A 16,722-nucleotide genomic window follows, 5' to 3' on the forward strand; every position below is an offset into this window, starting at 1 on the left:
AGAAAGTTTATTTTTGCTCCTGTCACAGGGAATGTAAAGACATCATCAAGTACTCCGTAAATTAATTGAAAATATAATAAATACAGCAGGGAAAATTACAAATCATTTACTTATTCATTTTGAGATCGTTGACAAAATCTCTCATGATTTTTACTCTGTCTTATGACAAATTATAAAAATTAACTTGAAGTAAACATCACATGTTTATCCCTTTGGGTGTACTTCCATAATAGTTTTAAATTCAAGATTTTTGCAAAATGAAACATGGCCCTTCATAGCTTCTGAGAAGCCATTCTCTCTTGGCCATGCAAGTTAGCTTGACTGAGTCAAGGGGACCATGAAGAAATGAAGTTGTTTCTCAAGGGCAGCAGGCATGGGAGGACCAATCTTTTGCTTGCTATGCAGAGCTGAGGCAGAGCACAACATCCCCTGGTTACTTGATCATGGCACAAAAAACTCTTCTAGAAAAATCTGTAAACAGCCAGCTGCCATCAATCATTGTCATTTCTTTATTTCATGTCTTCTGATGAGGTTGACTACTGTCATTGTTCGTTATTGTCCAAACCATACATTCACTCTTGTACTGTCAAGCAGATATGACAAGCACACATTTTCCATATAAGAAAGATACAAAGTCACCTTTTAATTTGCAGTTTGGGTTCACAATGACTTTAGAGTCACATTAGCTATTCTCTTGCCTCTAGCATCCATCAGGAGTAGCAACAGCCATAGCTGTGCTCTACATTTCAGTGATAAAGTGGCACCTCTAGCTTATTATAAAAGGGACTCATTAGAGAAAGGAGCCTCTCTGAGACAATTTATTAACAGTACAATCATAATTATTTTCAACAGCAGAATTTCTTTTTTCCTAGCCTACAAAAAGTTCTAAAATGTAATGCTACAAAATAAAAAGAGAGATTTGACCTTTTGTCCTCATTTCCTCAGCTCTTAGAATAATGGGAAAATCTCAATAAAATGAAAATTTGAAAGCTGTATTAATACTCCCAAGAAAAGTACATGTATTTGGTAGACCTTATTGCGAACTTGTCTAAAAAGTTTTGTATCTGAACCAGATCACATAAATAGGCTTGTTATTAAGACAAGAGATCATGAAAAATCTTATATGTTTCCCATGGCAAGGAAGAAAAAGGAAATGAATATTACACATGAAATAAACCCAAACATCTGATCAATTAAAGAACAACATAAGTAACTGGGTCATCAATTAGTGACATCACTTGAATTTTACTGAAGTAGATAAAATGAGAGTATAAAATCCATTTTTTTTAAAGTATAATCATATCACTTTAGGAACCTGTATTTTCCCAACTTTCCTTAAATGCCAAACCAAAATTGTTTTTGAGTAAACTTGGGGTAAAGTTCTGATGAATTTCCACTCAAAAGTATACCTACCTTCCATAAGTCTTTGTGTCCATCAGCCTGCTTCTGTGTCATGGATACCATTAGTAAGATTTTAAGTTTCTTAATGTTGTTTAGGTACCTCTGTCAACTTTATTCATCTAAGGTTAGTCTGAAGTCATGTCTGTGCCTATGCTATACAGGACTTCAGAATTTTTATGCAATTAAACCCCAGAAGTAAAACAAGTAGCATTGTTTGGAAGATGTGTTGAATTATGCCCTACCTGCAGAGCCTGTAAAATTACACAGCCAATTTTTAGAGCATTTGGAGCCCTCACGGACCAAGGAAGGCTTAGAAACTTCTCAGCCAGGTCCAGAAAAAGTAAAGGTTTAAGTCAATTCTTAAATTGCAGTCAATCCTTGATTTCTAAAAGAGAGAGGGAAAAAAGGAAGAAGAAAGAAAGAAAGAAAGAAAGAAAGAAAGAAAGAAAGAAAGAAAGAAAGAAAGAAAAGAAAAGAACATGTATTAATGAAAAAGAGCATTGGTATACATTTCCCAAAGCCAGAGATAATCCAAACATCATTGGAGATTTTAGCAGCCACATTACCCTCCTAATTCTGTTTTGCTCACCCTAGTGTTCAAATTCATTTTCATTCTCTTGACACACAAGCCAAACATTGGCAAAGGAAGCGATCCCAAGGTGTCCTGAATTCAGGAAGTAACTTTCTCATATTTTGCTTTGGGCTGTTTTCGCCTTGCTAATGTCAGCACTGGAGTTTTCTTTTTCTTCCATCAACCAGTTCCAATTGTTTGTACAGGGGAAAATGGAGTTGCAAGGAGCATCTATTTTGTAATGTTCCGCACAGTAGAAGAACAGACTGGGCCAGTGCAAGAATGACTATATGGTGTTGCTTGGGAAGCACCCACAAGTTCTTTGAAACAGAATTTGGAACAGCTGGACCACTGCAGTGTTTTATTTTAAAATAGACAACATATGTAATGCATATGGTCCTAGACATGTATGGAGACACAGGCAGACAATCTGAATGGTATCCAAAGACACCTGCACCTAGAATTCTGTTTCCTTCTATAAGATTTTTTTTTCCCCGAAGAGCACATGTTCCCACTTTTGGATTTGCAAGATGCCATCTGAATCCCCATGTGTGTGACTCCTTAATAAAGTCAATGGGAAGTTTCCTGGGATGGAAGTGTCAGAATAAGTCAGTTAATAAACACCTCCTAGGGACCTGGCTCCTCTGGGAGCTGGCAGGGGAAAGAACAGATCAGAAACTTGCCCTCAAGGAACATATTATCTATCAAGGGATTCAACTGTGTGTGGGTGTTCTGACCACAGAGAAATGGGAACATAAACCAGCTAGAACACAGAAACAGGACGTGGGAATTAGTTGTACAGGGGCAGAGGAGAAGCACAAAGCAGAGAGACTGGGAAGGCTCCCAGCTTCTTAGAAGCAATATGGTTTAAGAAGCAACCTGTAACTAACATTAGCTATAAATGCAGAGACATCCTCGGCTCGCTGAAAACATTAAACAAACTGGCTTCAGGAGCACTAAAAAGCCTGCCCACTCCCTCACAGCTAAGGTTTATTGAGCACTTACTATGTGCTGGGTACCCAGGTGCTTTACAGGCACTTCTCAGCAGAACGTCCCAGCAACCTTCCTAGGGTAGACTCAAACACTATTCTCAACTTACATATGAGGAGAAGAACACTCAGAAACACTAATCAACTTGCCTCACGTCACACCCCTGGTCATGGCAGGGCTGGCCTCACCTTCAGTCTTTGTGACCCCTTCAGCCCACCTGCTTTACTCCCTGCTATCCTAGCTCAAATACCCTGTCCCTATTGAATTTAGTATATCAACATTTCATAAAAATAAAAAAATAGAATATATTTGTTGAAGTAGTGAATTTATTTATTTTGATGAGATAAATTCACTATTTTAACACATATGTCTTGAGTACCTGCTACGTACCACGTACTGACATACTGTTCCCAGTGCTCGGAATACAGCAGAGAGTAAAAGTACCAAAATCCCTCCTGGGATGGAGCTTAAAAATCAGATCCCTTTTCCTGACACCTTAAAATAGCGTCCCCCCCCCCCACGCCCTTCCCCCACACCCCTCACTCTGCTCCTCTTTCTTTTTTTGAATATAATAAGCTCAGTGAAACTCTCAAAGATTTCATGGAACCCAACCACCCTTTTAAGCACTCTTGAGTTGTTGGAACCATTAAGATAATGAGCCTAAATCTGAGTAAATGATGATTTTGTGTAAGCAAAATCCAGGGGCTGCTCGTTTTACCTGCTGGAAATTCCCATTGCATTCAGCTCCATCTTATACATGTGGGAGTTGTGCAAGAGACCTTAAGGATGGTTAAGTGACAGTGACCTCACCGAGGGACGTGGAAATTCAGCTCATCTTACACCCAAGGAAACTGAGTCTCATAGAGAGCAACAAGCCGCCATCCCACAGCTTATTTAAAAATAGAGCTCAAACTAGAGTCCAGATCTCCTAAAGCAGTCCCAGTCTCATCTACATGTGGACCGAGAGAGAGAGGGAGGGAGGAGAGGAAGAAGGAAAAAGGAATTTTTATGTTGATAGGGTTGCTTTCGGAAAGGAAAACAGGCTGATTTTAAGCATATTTTTCTGTAAGCCTGCTTTAAAACGTTAGTAAAAGAGAAATTGTTCTTTAGATGTACTCTAAGCCAGGAATTAGCCCGGTGAAGCTGTATTGTGATGCATCGGGGAGGCGGGGAGTGGGTCTGTATCCAGGTTCCTGCAGAGGAGCCAAGTTGTCTTTTCAGATCCGTTTCCTGAGTGGGCAGGCAGCAAGGCGAAATAGTTCATCGCAAACTTTTCAAGAGGTTCAACAAATAAAGAAAAAAAGACTTGAAACGTGTGTCATATTTTTAACAGCTACAAAAGACCCCCCTTCTCTCTGAGCTAAATGACCGGTTGCACCATCATAATTGAAGAGCAATAAAATAGTGAGCCAAACTGGCAAAGTAAGGCCCGGGCCGATTTGTCAGCTTGCAAGCGTCTTCTGAGAAATTTGAGAGCAAGAAGCTGGTGCTAGCCAAAATGCCTCCTCTATCTGTTAAAATTGGGAGGCACGAGGTGGGTGAGGCTTTTTATGAGGATGAAATAGGATAAGCAATTTGTGTACCCCACTGTTATTTTTCCTGAACTAAACTGACCTGGGACTGACCGGATGGAGGCAGGAGGGCATAATCCGTCCTACGGGACAGAAAGTGCCACCTGGACTGCAGGAGTGTCCTCCTGCCGGCAGAGATCTAAAGTTGGAGAAGGTTTAAGACGCCTGCCTTGGGCCAGAGGAGTCTCACACAGACACACTCTAGAAGCAGCTAGCTTTTTCCCCGGCGTCAACTTCCTGGACAACTCTCTTATTAACCATCCTGAGTCAAAGGAGAAATATAGTTTGGAGCCCAAACAACCAACAAAAGAAATCCTCATAGATAAAGCACCTAACCAGAAATTGAAAGCACTTTCTTGAAGACAAACCCGAGGCAATTAACACAGCAAAGAGAATTCTTTCTAGTATGATTCCCATCCAAGTGATTTCCCTTCCAAAACCGTGTGTTTTACATTTCTAATGGAGCAATTTGGCTATTAAAATACACATTCTTCAACTTGTCTTCTGGAAACTCTTGCTTCTGTGTGTCTGGGGCATAAACAACACATCCCGTTCAAACACTGACCACTTGCTGCTTCTATGAAAAATGACTAGGGATTTTAAAAATCTAACAGGAAGAGGGCAAAAACTCTGACATACCACGGATTTAGGTCTGAGTGATATACGAAATCCATGATATGATGAGAAACCATCATCTTAGAGTCACCCTGCTACCCTGCTTAGAGTCAAGCGTTCAGTCATGCCCCAAGCATGGAAGGGGCGGGGGGGACCTGCCTGGGATGAAGGCCATGTATGAAAATACACCCAGACACCCTCTCAAGTCAGAAATTGATTTTCCTCATGTCCAGACAGCATTGCTGGTCCCTAGCAGTCCCCATATTCCAGCAGAATACTGCACACAAGGGGATGAATAAACTCTTGCTTAATTTGATATGAAATTCTTTTTCTTTGCAGTCTGCATATCAGGAGACTGAGTAAATATGAGGTGGAGTGAGCCGATTCTTTTAATGCCAGATCGCCATTCCTCCCTCTTCGGGATTTACTTGGTCTCAGTTGAGTTGAATTCTGAGCTATTTTGCCGACTGAGTAGAGAGTATTTTAGTTACACATCTTGAGATTAATTAGTTAGCCCTTAGGAGGTTTTGCTTGCAGCCTTCACCCTGTAAGAAAAAGTGTGAATACATTGAGACTATTAATTCACAATAAATGGCAGATCATAGCCCTTGCTGAGTAGATCTGTTTGTCTCTTTCATAAGCTTTGCTAACTGTAAGCACCCTTTAAGGCAATGACCTTGGCTATCACAAACTAAATTCCCATTTAACTTATTCTCCAGGTTTCCCTGAAAATCTTTTGTTATTATTATTATTTTTTTTAATTTTGGAGGGCGGGGACTCAAATCTCTTGTGAAACCAAATTGGCACCGGGGATGTGGAAGGGGAGGATACTAATATTGTCACTTTGCTGAAAATCAGCATACCCCTTTTTCCAGCTAATCCCAATACTTGTAGAGAAATTGCTCTAGACATAACCACTGGAATGGCAGTATCTATTAAAAACAAACAAACAAAAAATACTAAAAAGAAAAAAAAAAAAAAGCTAAATAGGGCTTTTATAAGCAAAGACCCGATCTGCTTTCAGTGTTCGGTGAAATGCAGGCGAAGTTACGGTCGTGTGCTTAGTTTTTAAAGAACAACATAAATGCACTGGAGTTGTGATCATTTGATACACACGTTGATGCCAATATATTTTTGCCTAAATGCAATAAACTCACCAGTAAGTGATGCAAGTTGACAATGGGAGGTAAAAAGAGTATCTTGCGGATGTTGGTGGGAGGCAACGGGGGAAGAGCTAGCGTTCATAATGCCTAGTGAATTCCTGTGTATTTGAAATGTCAAAGAAAATGTGATGTGTTTCTCTGAATTGTGTCTCTCTCTACATGTATAAATGAACAGACGCAGATAGAGCTCAAAAACATGGCATGGATGAATTTATCTCTTCCAACCCCTGTAACTTTGACCACGCTTCCCTCTTTGAGATGGTGCAGCGCCTTACTTTGGATCACAGACTTAATGATTCCTATTCTTGCCTGGCAAGTATATTCTTTGGTCTACAGCAATTTAAGCCTGATAACGTGTTTTCTTTTTAATGGAAATATTTCTCTACCTTTATATCAGAAGCTCTTTTTGTCTGTTACAGAGCCCTTTTTAACAATTAGAAATATGTTCTTGATTTCCTGGGTGGAGATAGTTTTACTTACCAAAGAAAGAAGACAGAGAAGGAGGAAGTTATCAGTAGAGACGGATCCAATTCCCCAGCCTCCCTAGCTAAGCTTCCCCCTTTTCAGCTGCTACTTGAGAAATATTCCCAAGAGGGTAATCGAGTTTGGCACCTGCTTGTGGAGAACTTGTAAAAATTGCCTCGGTTTCTTAGATTTTCAGACTCCCCCTCCCTCCCCTTCTCAGATGATAAGACCCTGTACTTCTGTCTCAGAAACGAATGTGTTCTTTTTGTTTATTTTTCAAAAATTAAAATGATTTGTAAATAGACTTCACTTCGCTTTTCATAAGCTAAACTGGTTGGGGTTTGTTTGTTTGGATGGCTTCTCGTTTTTTTCCATAGTATTCAAAGCCTTTTTCACCCTTTGGGGGAATTTTTTTTATGGTGCTTTAGACATTTGGAAGTCCAGCTCTCCAGCAAGAGCATCAGCATTCCTTGAAATCCTGTTCTAAGCCTAGATTTAAATAATTTAAATGCAGGGGACAACTATTATATTTTTCTCAAAATTCTGTCTTTATTGGATTCCTGAAGATACATTTTGGACTTTATACTAATCAAATTCAGAAGCCTAAAAAAGACCCCGTTTGTTTCCTTCTACAAACCATAAATTGTTGACTTCATTTCTTAAAGGTAAATTATATTAATCCCACTTTATAGATGGGAAAGGTGAGGGGAAATAATGAAATGACGACAGAGAGGAAAAACCTCACCCCTGACTCTACACATTAAGATTAATGTATCTATATATTGCCAATATTATATAATTTACTAAGGTTAACATATTTTTGATATTTATGTAAATATAATGAAAATCTGTTTCCTTTCTAAGTGACATGGCTATTTCCTACATCTATTCTTACTACTTTTTATTTTAAATTCTGTTTTTTTTTTCCTGTAACCAGAAGCCAAACTATTAAAAATAGTAGATAAAATAGTCTTAAAAACAGAAACGGGATTATATGGAATAATTTATTAATCTGCGTCTCATAAAAGATTCATTGATGATCTCGGGTTTAGAATCACTTCATCAGACGAATCTGAACTTTGCCAAATTGGAAAGGAACACTTCACTTTGACTTAAAAAAAAAAAAAAAAAAAAAAAAGGCTTACCTTGCATTGCAAGGCAATTTTTCTCAAATGTGTTTCCTATGATTATGTGATTATTCATGTAATTATAAATTGCATTCATGAAAGTTGTAAGACTATGCCGCTGAGCTTAATTCCTATTCTCTTGAGGAATTTTTTTAAGGTGTTTTATTTTCACGACTTTTTTCACATCATCATTTTTTAAAATAATTTTCTTTTTCACTAAGAGATTCGGTCACTAAGGAGAATTAGCAAATGCCCTCTAAAAAATTAAACCAGAAGTGAAATTTTGAAGCTTGCTCCCTATTAATCATGTATATACTTCAAAATATGCTCCAAAATCCAAAATTAATTATGAATATCATAAAACAGTTTTCTTCTGCATTTCTATACCTGTATCTATTAATCATTATCCCCAAATTTCAGAAAATAACAGCAATTAAAAGGACCTTATCTCCTGCCTCTATATATTTCATTTTCTCATTATTACAATCTTTTTTTTTTTTTCAGTTAGTTTTGGAGACCGACCAGCAGGGATACATAAATTTTTCTGTGTCTTCGACTGAGTTCCTAATTGATATTTCTTCAACTCTTTTCAAAGCAGCTATTTTGGCATCTACAAAAGACTTGGTGTCATCTGAGTCGTAGAAAATATATTTTAATCTTTCACAGCAGTGTTGTTTCTAAGATTTAGCATTTGGGGTAGCAGATGGAGTGGCAAAGAAGTTGCCTATAGGGGCAGCCCACTGCCTCGACTACTCTCCCGCCCTCTGCAGTAACTTATAATTTGAAATAGGAAAGATGCCGTCTTTCGTTGGATGCATTGCTGAGCTGCATGTTGTCAATCGAAGAGTCCTCAGATCACTAATACAAGATCAGAGTACTGCAGAGGCCTCTCTCGCTGCGCTTCTGTGGCCTGTACCTGCCCCCCACACACACACCACCATCACTTTCTACTTTTGCCTTTTCTCTCCTAAGATGGAGCAATATTCAAAAGACTCAGAGAGGACCCTCAAAGTAAAATTAAATTTATATTTAAAACAACTCCAAATTCCCAGCTTACAAAGTACCAACCTAAATTGGCTTACAGGCCTTCCTCCACTATCCAAAAGTTCACTCTATGCCACTTCACTTTTACAAAAAGATCTGTATCAGTACTTGTTTTCAATAACCAAAAGAAATCCGAAGAGGATTTCACTTTACGAAATGGTGATTGCTTCTTCACTTTACACCATTTTGGCTTATGAAAGGTTTCATAGGAACCCTCCATTTTCTGACAGTGAGGGATACCTGTATTTTTTTTTAACTAATTTATTTTTTGTTGTTTCAGAAAGGTACTAAAACCAAAAGAAATGATTTGATTTCAGGTGTGGCTGATAGGTGACCTTGAGTGGAAAGCCACTCAGCATTTCTGATAATCTTTTTTTTTCTTTAAGTACATCACAGAGGCAGGGATTTCTATGCCATCATGCTTCTTAATCTGCTCTGAATCAGAGATTCCATCCAGGTTCTCTTTTAAAGAAGTGTTTCATCTGGTCATACAGCAAGCAAACAAATAATAAGAAAACAAATAATTGCCAGGGGGGAAAAATGAAACAAAATGCTAAGCCAGGGCACAAGAAGCACCTCTAAGTTTAATTGAATCCTGTCTAATTCACAACTTGAAAACTTAGTCATGTTGCTCTCTTTGCAAAGTTGCATCATTATCCTCATTTCAAAATTTAAGGAAGATTTGCCTTCCAAGTGAAAGAATTCATAAAGTCCTGGCATGTATGCAGACCAATCCTAATATTTCTTAATGCTTCAGAGTAGGAAAAACGGAAGACTTTAAGGAAGCCAGAGCTGCTTCTGTTTTGTATTATTTGTGAGTCACTTAACAGCCCTGATTTCGGTTTCCTTATCTATGAGATGGAGATAAACCTGCCCTGCCTACCTCACAAGATTGCTATGGGGGCTTGAGTGAAAGTTCTTTGTGTAAAACATGATACCAATTTAAGACATCGTGTTATTATTTCCTCTTATCAGTAACCAAGATTTCACCCTGTCCCCACTCCACTGCTCTTGGGAGGGTATGGTTCAGTGTTAGAGCAGCAGGTGAGATATTGTTTCTAGAATCATGCTGTCTGCTAATCCAGACTCCAGCAGGACTAGTCCTGGGACACTAGGGAAATTCCATGACCTCCCTCAACTCAATTTTCCCACTCATCCAACAGGGGTAACAGGACCAACCTCACAGTACTGCTTCAGGGGTTTAAGCAGCCACACAAGGGGGTTAGCATGGTGGCTGGCACCTAGAAGAAATCAAAAAGTGTTGTCTCTGGCAATTTTTGAGCCTCCTTCTCCAGTCACCCCCAACTGTAGTAACTCTCAAAAACAAACAAACAAACAAAAAAACCACCACCAACAACAAAAACCTGTATTTAAAAGAAAGTCTCTCCTTTATTCCCCAAACAGGGCTGGTTCAGTCCTGGCCAGGTGTTTGTCCTAGATGAGTATTGCGCCCGAAACGGAGTCCGAGGGTGTCACCGACATCTCTGCTACCTCAGAGACTTGCTTGAACGGGCAGAAAATGGCGCCATGATTGACCCCACCCTCCTCCACTACAGCTTTGCCTTCTGTGCATCCCATGTCCATGGGAACAGGTAAGCACTGTCCAGAGCTATTCCTCCAAACAACAACAACAAAAAAAAACCACTTTTTTTTAATGCACTATCGATGGTTTATGACTGGTTCTGTTTTTAAATTATTCTTATTTTTTAAAAAGATTTTATTTAGTCATGAGAGAACAGAGAGAGAGAGAGAGAGAGAGAGGCAGAGACACAGGCAGAGGGAGAAGGAGGCTCCATGCAGGGAGCCCGATGTGGGACTTGATCTCGGGACTCTAGGACCACTCAAGGCAGACACTCAACCACTCAACCACTGAGCCACCCAGGCCTCCCTTAAAATTATCTTTAAATCTGTGTTTATTCCCATTCCTTCTGTAGTACACACACGCACACACACACGCACACATGCGTGCACGCACACATACAAACACAATGGTCTTAGTATCTTTTCCTTCCAAGGAACTTAAAAGAAATGGCAAACAGAACTTCTAAAGTGGTCTCTGGAGGTAGAACAATCTAGGTTTAAATCATGGCTCCTCCATTTACTAGCAAAGATGCTGGATGGTAATGAAACCCTCCATGCCACAGTTTTGTCATCTGTAAAACAGGGATGGTAATGTCCTCATGGGGTTGTTGAGAGGATGCAGGTGGGCTCAGCACAATGCCTGGAACATGGCAAGAGCTTCATAAATGTTTACCTTTGTTGTTCTTATCATTCATTCATTATCATTCATTCCATAAGTATTTAATGATTACTTACAGAATGCCAGGCATTCTGGTACACATTCTCCTACACAGTGAGCTAACAAGACACCAAATAAGGACAGAGTTGCATAGAGATTGGTGCTGTGACGACAAGGAATAATATTCCATACTAGCATTTAATAAAGGAAGACAGCTCAGACGGGGTGTTAGGATGGCAGGGAGGGTGTCCCTGAGGAAGAGACGCTTGGGCTGAGAACTGAAGCATGTGTAGGAGCTGAGTGCTTCCAGGCAAAAGGAGCAGCATGTACAAATGCCCTGCAGAAAGAGGAAGCCAAGCACACTTCAAGAGCTGAAATAAGCTAGGTGAAGCTGGAAGGCAGAGATAATCATAACACTTACAGTTTAACCATAGAGCTGGGAAGAACTTCAGAGATCACAGTGTAACCAACCCCCTCATTTTATAGGTTTTATAGACAAGACCAGAACATCAGTTCTCCTAACTCCATACTAAGTACTCTCTTTCTTTAGACGTTGCCCAGCTCCTGGAGAAAAAGATCCATATTCTGAATAATGCAAAGCAGCAAATAATTTAGGAACATTACCATTTGGCTCCGAAGACATGGAATAAATTTCCACATTGCCACAGCCAGTTTACTATCCCAATGTATGTAGCCTCACGTTACTATGAAGACAAGCCTGCATTACCTCAAGCACCTCAACCAATAGCCAGAAAAGGCACAGCCAGGAAAAACTGGGTGGCTTCAGAAACCCCAAAAGAGTTGGTGCTGTGGGGAAAGTCACATGTGGGAGATTCCCGGACTGACTGCATTTATTTTAAATCAGACCGTCAGTTATCTTCATCTTTGCAAGCTAGATGACTCTGAAATATCTGTGGGATTTGTCCTGTGCTTTTCTCCTCTCTAGTGCTGGTAGGTTTTATGAGATGCAACTTCAACATTTAGAACTAGGTAACAATAGCATTGTAGGTTTGAATATTTAACAGGCAACGAGGTTTTCATCACCTCCCATTGTTCTAAGGTTTGCTAGCCCAGCACATGACCTTTTATTTACATAAAAAATATTTATGAAAACTCTGATACCTGGGGAGTATCTGTGCATAACTCTGCTTTTTATAAATATGTACACTTTGATGACTATCTGTTACAGCCTCTTGGACTGAATTCTTTAAAGAGAGAGAGAAGTTGCATTATATTCTCTGGGTTGTCACACTGTATTCTACATATGTTACTGAATAAGAAAGTGTTATAAAATAATGAAGTGTTTTTGTAAACTCCCTGGTAAACATCATCATGAATTATGATACACATTGTCTGGATTTCATATTGTAAGACTGCCACTTGATTCACAGTTAGGTTTATACATCTTGTCATGGAAACAGTTTTGGATTTCTTATTTTCTTTTCAGTTCCGATTTTCCTTATGCAAGTTTGCATCTTTTTTTTTTTTTTTGCTTATTATTTTAGTTTGAATGCATTTGCTATGCTGTTTGATGCATCCTTCTTTTTCTTTCTTTTGTTTGTGCATGTATGTGTGCTCTTGATTCTCCTGTGGCTGGCCACACTCTGTGCATGCCCCATGCGACCACCCCCTCTCCAAAGTCAACAAATGCATGCGTACCTTAGTGGGCTGCTACCACATACAGACCCTGAAGGGAGCAAAACTCCCTCCCCATCTGAACCAGAGGCTAAAAAAGATACCAAAAAGGAATCCAAAAAAAGAAAAGATTACAAAACCCAGGCAAATCCAGAGCCCAAAAGGTAAGAAGTTACGTGTGCATTGGCTTGTGTTTTGCAATGTCTATGACATTCCCCCCAATCATGCCATGACTTCCACCTTAACAGACAGCAATCTTTGTGTATTTCTAAAGTCTCTGTTCCTTTAAGGTATTTCAAAGGTCACTTTAAAAGAAAATCTTAGCAATGGGCAAAATACTAAGCATTAGGACTGAATTTGAATCAGGTGTTTAGTGACTCTTAAAATATATTCATATTGAAAAAACTGAGCAATATGTAAACAGAATCATGAATCAGATTGCTTTTTTAGTGGCATCTAGTTAAGGGCCTGGTACCTTACCAAGTCATTCATAATAAGCAACCCGTGCTTTATAATTTTGAAATTATGTTTAAGGAGCAAATAAATGGGTTGTCATAAGATGGATCTATACATTTATAGTAGCTCCATCATTTTTAGCAAACCCTTCTCAGTTCCACATTGATCTCATGAAACAAAGCTATCTTTAGATAATGATTTATAATAAAAACACAAAACCTGTCACTAAATGAATTGCTCTTAGTAGAATCACTTATATAATGAGGTCACCTTGAAGCTACTTTCAAGTTCTAAAATTGTATTTATCCTCTTCTGTTTTCTTTGTCCGTTAGGGCTGGTATTATTGTGAATTGACAAAATGTCAAATTGGTGGCTTTTTCCCCTTTTAAAGTAGATTAGAAATTATTTCCAGTATTATCCTTATGTCTTTCTTCACCTTCCCTACCCTCACCACAAATTAACATTGACATTTTAAATTGTTGTGGTGGTGGTTTTGAAACTGATATTCTGACCCTGACATTGCCAAGCAACACACAGTTCACAAGCAGGTATGTTTTATGCTACAGTATGAATTTGCTCACTGGGATATATCTAGGTCCTGAAATATATACAGTTCATTTGTAGGCAGACTGAATGAAAATACCAGCTTTCATTTCCTAGAGGATGTGGCAGGCTGTCAATCGACATGTTCAGGTCTGCTAGTGAATGTCAAAGAAAGCCCTGATTCCATGTGGACCTCTATTTTTCAAGTTTGCATCATGTAAGGGTGGAAGTGAAGTGAAGTTTCTGTTTGTGTTTCCCAAGAGACTCAGACTGCAAGGCAACGGTAGCTCGCAGCCGAGAAGAAAGCACATAGAGAATGTTATAGGTACCTGAAAGGAGCCTCTCTGGATGCTGTCCAAGGTGCTGCTTTTGGAGTAATCAGCATTGAAACAGAAAGTAAACCGCCACACTTGATGGAGGCTACCCCGTGCCCTGAAAAACTATCCAAAAGGATCTTATGTGTGTTCTTATGTGTGTTCCAGGGTCTATGTGTGTATTGCATTGTTTAATGCAGGTGGAATCATAATATTAAGTATCCATCGTGTAGCCCTCCGAAGTTTATACTTCCATACATTCCATCTGATTTGCTGTAACATTTTTCAGGTCAGCTATTTTTTAACATCCATTTTGCAGAGGATGAAGCTGAATGTCTACAAATATAAGTGGCAAACTTAGATATTCTGAGTCCAAAGCTCTTCCTCTTTGCACTACACCAGCATTGTGAATAGATTCTAAAGATCTGAGTATTAGAGTCTGTTTTTCACAAATCTAGAATTATAGTATCTTATTTCTATGACTCAGTTTTCTCATCTGCAGAATGAACACAAAGAATCATAGCATCTGTGATCCTCTACCTCTAAAATTATCTTCTATGGATTATGATAACAAATGAAATAAGCCATTGTCATATTCCTTAAATAAAGTTTAATTCAAGTAAGGATAATTGCTGCCACTTAATAAGTGCTTGCTATATGCTGGGAGCTGTGTGAAGTGCTGTTTAGATTCATCATCTCATTTTATCCTTATTACGTCCCCATGAAGTAGTATTATTAGCTTCATCTAATATCTGAGGAGTTTGAGGCTCAGAGAAGTTCTGTCACTTACTCTGTAGAAAACAAGTACGTGATCCTAATTCAAACACAGATAGTCTGACTTTGGAGCTTACATTTGTGGATGGTGTAAGATGCCAAATTCAGCCATTTGATGAGTTTCAACATTTCAAGGCTGGATACTATAGCAGTCATCTGAATTAATTAAAGAGTTTTCCATTTTTGTCCTAAAGATGTCCAAAATCAATATGGCTCACCTGGTAATTTTCGCCTTGTGAAGAGAACCAGAGTGTTTTAGATCACATAAGGACAGAGTCTCCTTTGAATAGTAATTAACAACATTTGGTAAAGGGAAACCATTTTCCTAACCTCTTTCACCAGGATGGACACTATTTGCAAGTGGAGATATTATCTATTCTTTGGCCCAGATTAAGAAGGCAGTCATGACTCATGAAAACAAATTGCCCTTTAATTGAATTTAACTGAACAATAGAACTCATTCCCACTGTCACCTCACAACCAGCTTCAGGTTAGATAAAATGTAGCTTTTTACATAATTATTAACTTCTTCCCTATTAATAACTAGCAGACCCAAAGGTGGAGGCAGAGCCCTGCCCTGTTGCAGCTGGAAATCATGAAGCCTGCACCATATCTCTGTATGCCTGTGTGAATCCACAACATCTAATCAAAAGTAGACACATCTGGTCAACCAGGAAGATGATTGCTATTTGTAATTCCGGGCACTGGAAGATATGGAACTATTCATACGTTTGGCATCTTTTAGAACAGTGATTCTTGACTGGGGCGGGGGGGTGGCGGGAAGATCTTTTCCCCCAGGAGACTTTTGACAATGTCTGGAGACATTTTTGATTATCACCCTGAGGAGGGGAGGACAATAGTTGTACTAATGTCAGCTAGTGGAGAGAGGCCAAGGATGTTTTTAAACGTCTTTTGCAAGGCACAGGACAGCCCTCTGCAAACAAAGTCCAAAAATCCAAACTCCCGCATGAGGGACTGAAATTTCTCCTTTTTACTTGAATTTTTTTTTGTTTCTTTTACACAGACTTATCCTATGTCTAAAGGCATAAGAGTTGCCACCACTGATTTTCATCTTGTGCAGCAGTTCTCACACTGTAGTGTACATATAAATCACACAGGGAGCTTGTTAAAATGGAGAGTACTAGATCCTATCCTCAGATAATTTGATTCAGCAAGCCTTAGATGGAGCCAGGCATGTGTACTTTTAATCAGTTCCTCCCCAGGTAATTATAAAGCATTTGGTCTTCAGATCTCACTTAGTTAAAGTCTTGGTTGTCAAACTTGGCTACACATTGGAATCACTTGGAGACCTAGGAAATGCTGACACCCTAGCCTCACCTGCAGAGATTCTGATTTAATTAATCTGGGATATGGCCTAAGCACCACGTTCTAAAAATCTCACCTAGTGATCCTAATATGTAACAATGTTTAAGAACCATCGATTAAGGGGGTGCTTGAGTGGCTCAGACAGTTGGTCACCCAGCTCTTAATTTTGGCTCAAGTCATAATCTTGGAATGGAGCCCCATATTGGGCTTTGCCTCAGCAGGGAGTCTGCTTGAAGATTCTCTCCCTTCCTTCCTCTCTGCCCCCCCCCTCTCTCTCATTCTCCCTGTTCCTCAAATAAATAAACAAATCTTTACAAAAAGAAAAAAAGAACCACTGATTGAGGGAACATTAGTTTGGGCCAGCTTTTTAAAACCGAACCTATTTTCTCAAAGAGAGAAGGAAAGAAAAGGAAAATGTGACTATGTTCAGCTGGTTGCACTTGGCGATCATAAAACCCACAGATGTAAATCGCTATATCTTCTAATTT

General features: G+C 39.2%; 1 protein-coding gene across 10 annotated transcripts in view; it reads left to right on the forward strand.

The window, feature by feature from the left end:
* The window catches only part of CADPS (calcium dependent secretion activator), a 459,608-nt gene that overhangs the window by 313,191 nt on the left and 129,695 nt on the right, over positions 1–16,722 (forward strand). For all 10 annotated transcript variants that reach the window (XM_077858238.1, XM_077858239.1, XM_077858240.1 and 7 more), the window contains exons 12-13: positions 6,487–6,623; positions 10,352–10,539. In XM_077858238.1, coding sequence (XP_077714364.1) covers positions 6,487–6,623; positions 10,352–10,539 — 325 coding nt within the window. The remainder of the gene's footprint in view (positions 1–6,486; positions 6,624–10,351; positions 10,540–16,722) is intronic.

This window comes from Canis aureus, chromosome 19, assembly GCF_053574225.1.
Source record: "Canis aureus isolate CA01 chromosome 19, VMU_Caureus_v.1.0, whole genome shotgun sequence".
Classification (NCBI taxonomy): domain Eukaryota; kingdom Metazoa; phylum Chordata; class Mammalia; order Carnivora; family Canidae; genus Canis; species Canis aureus.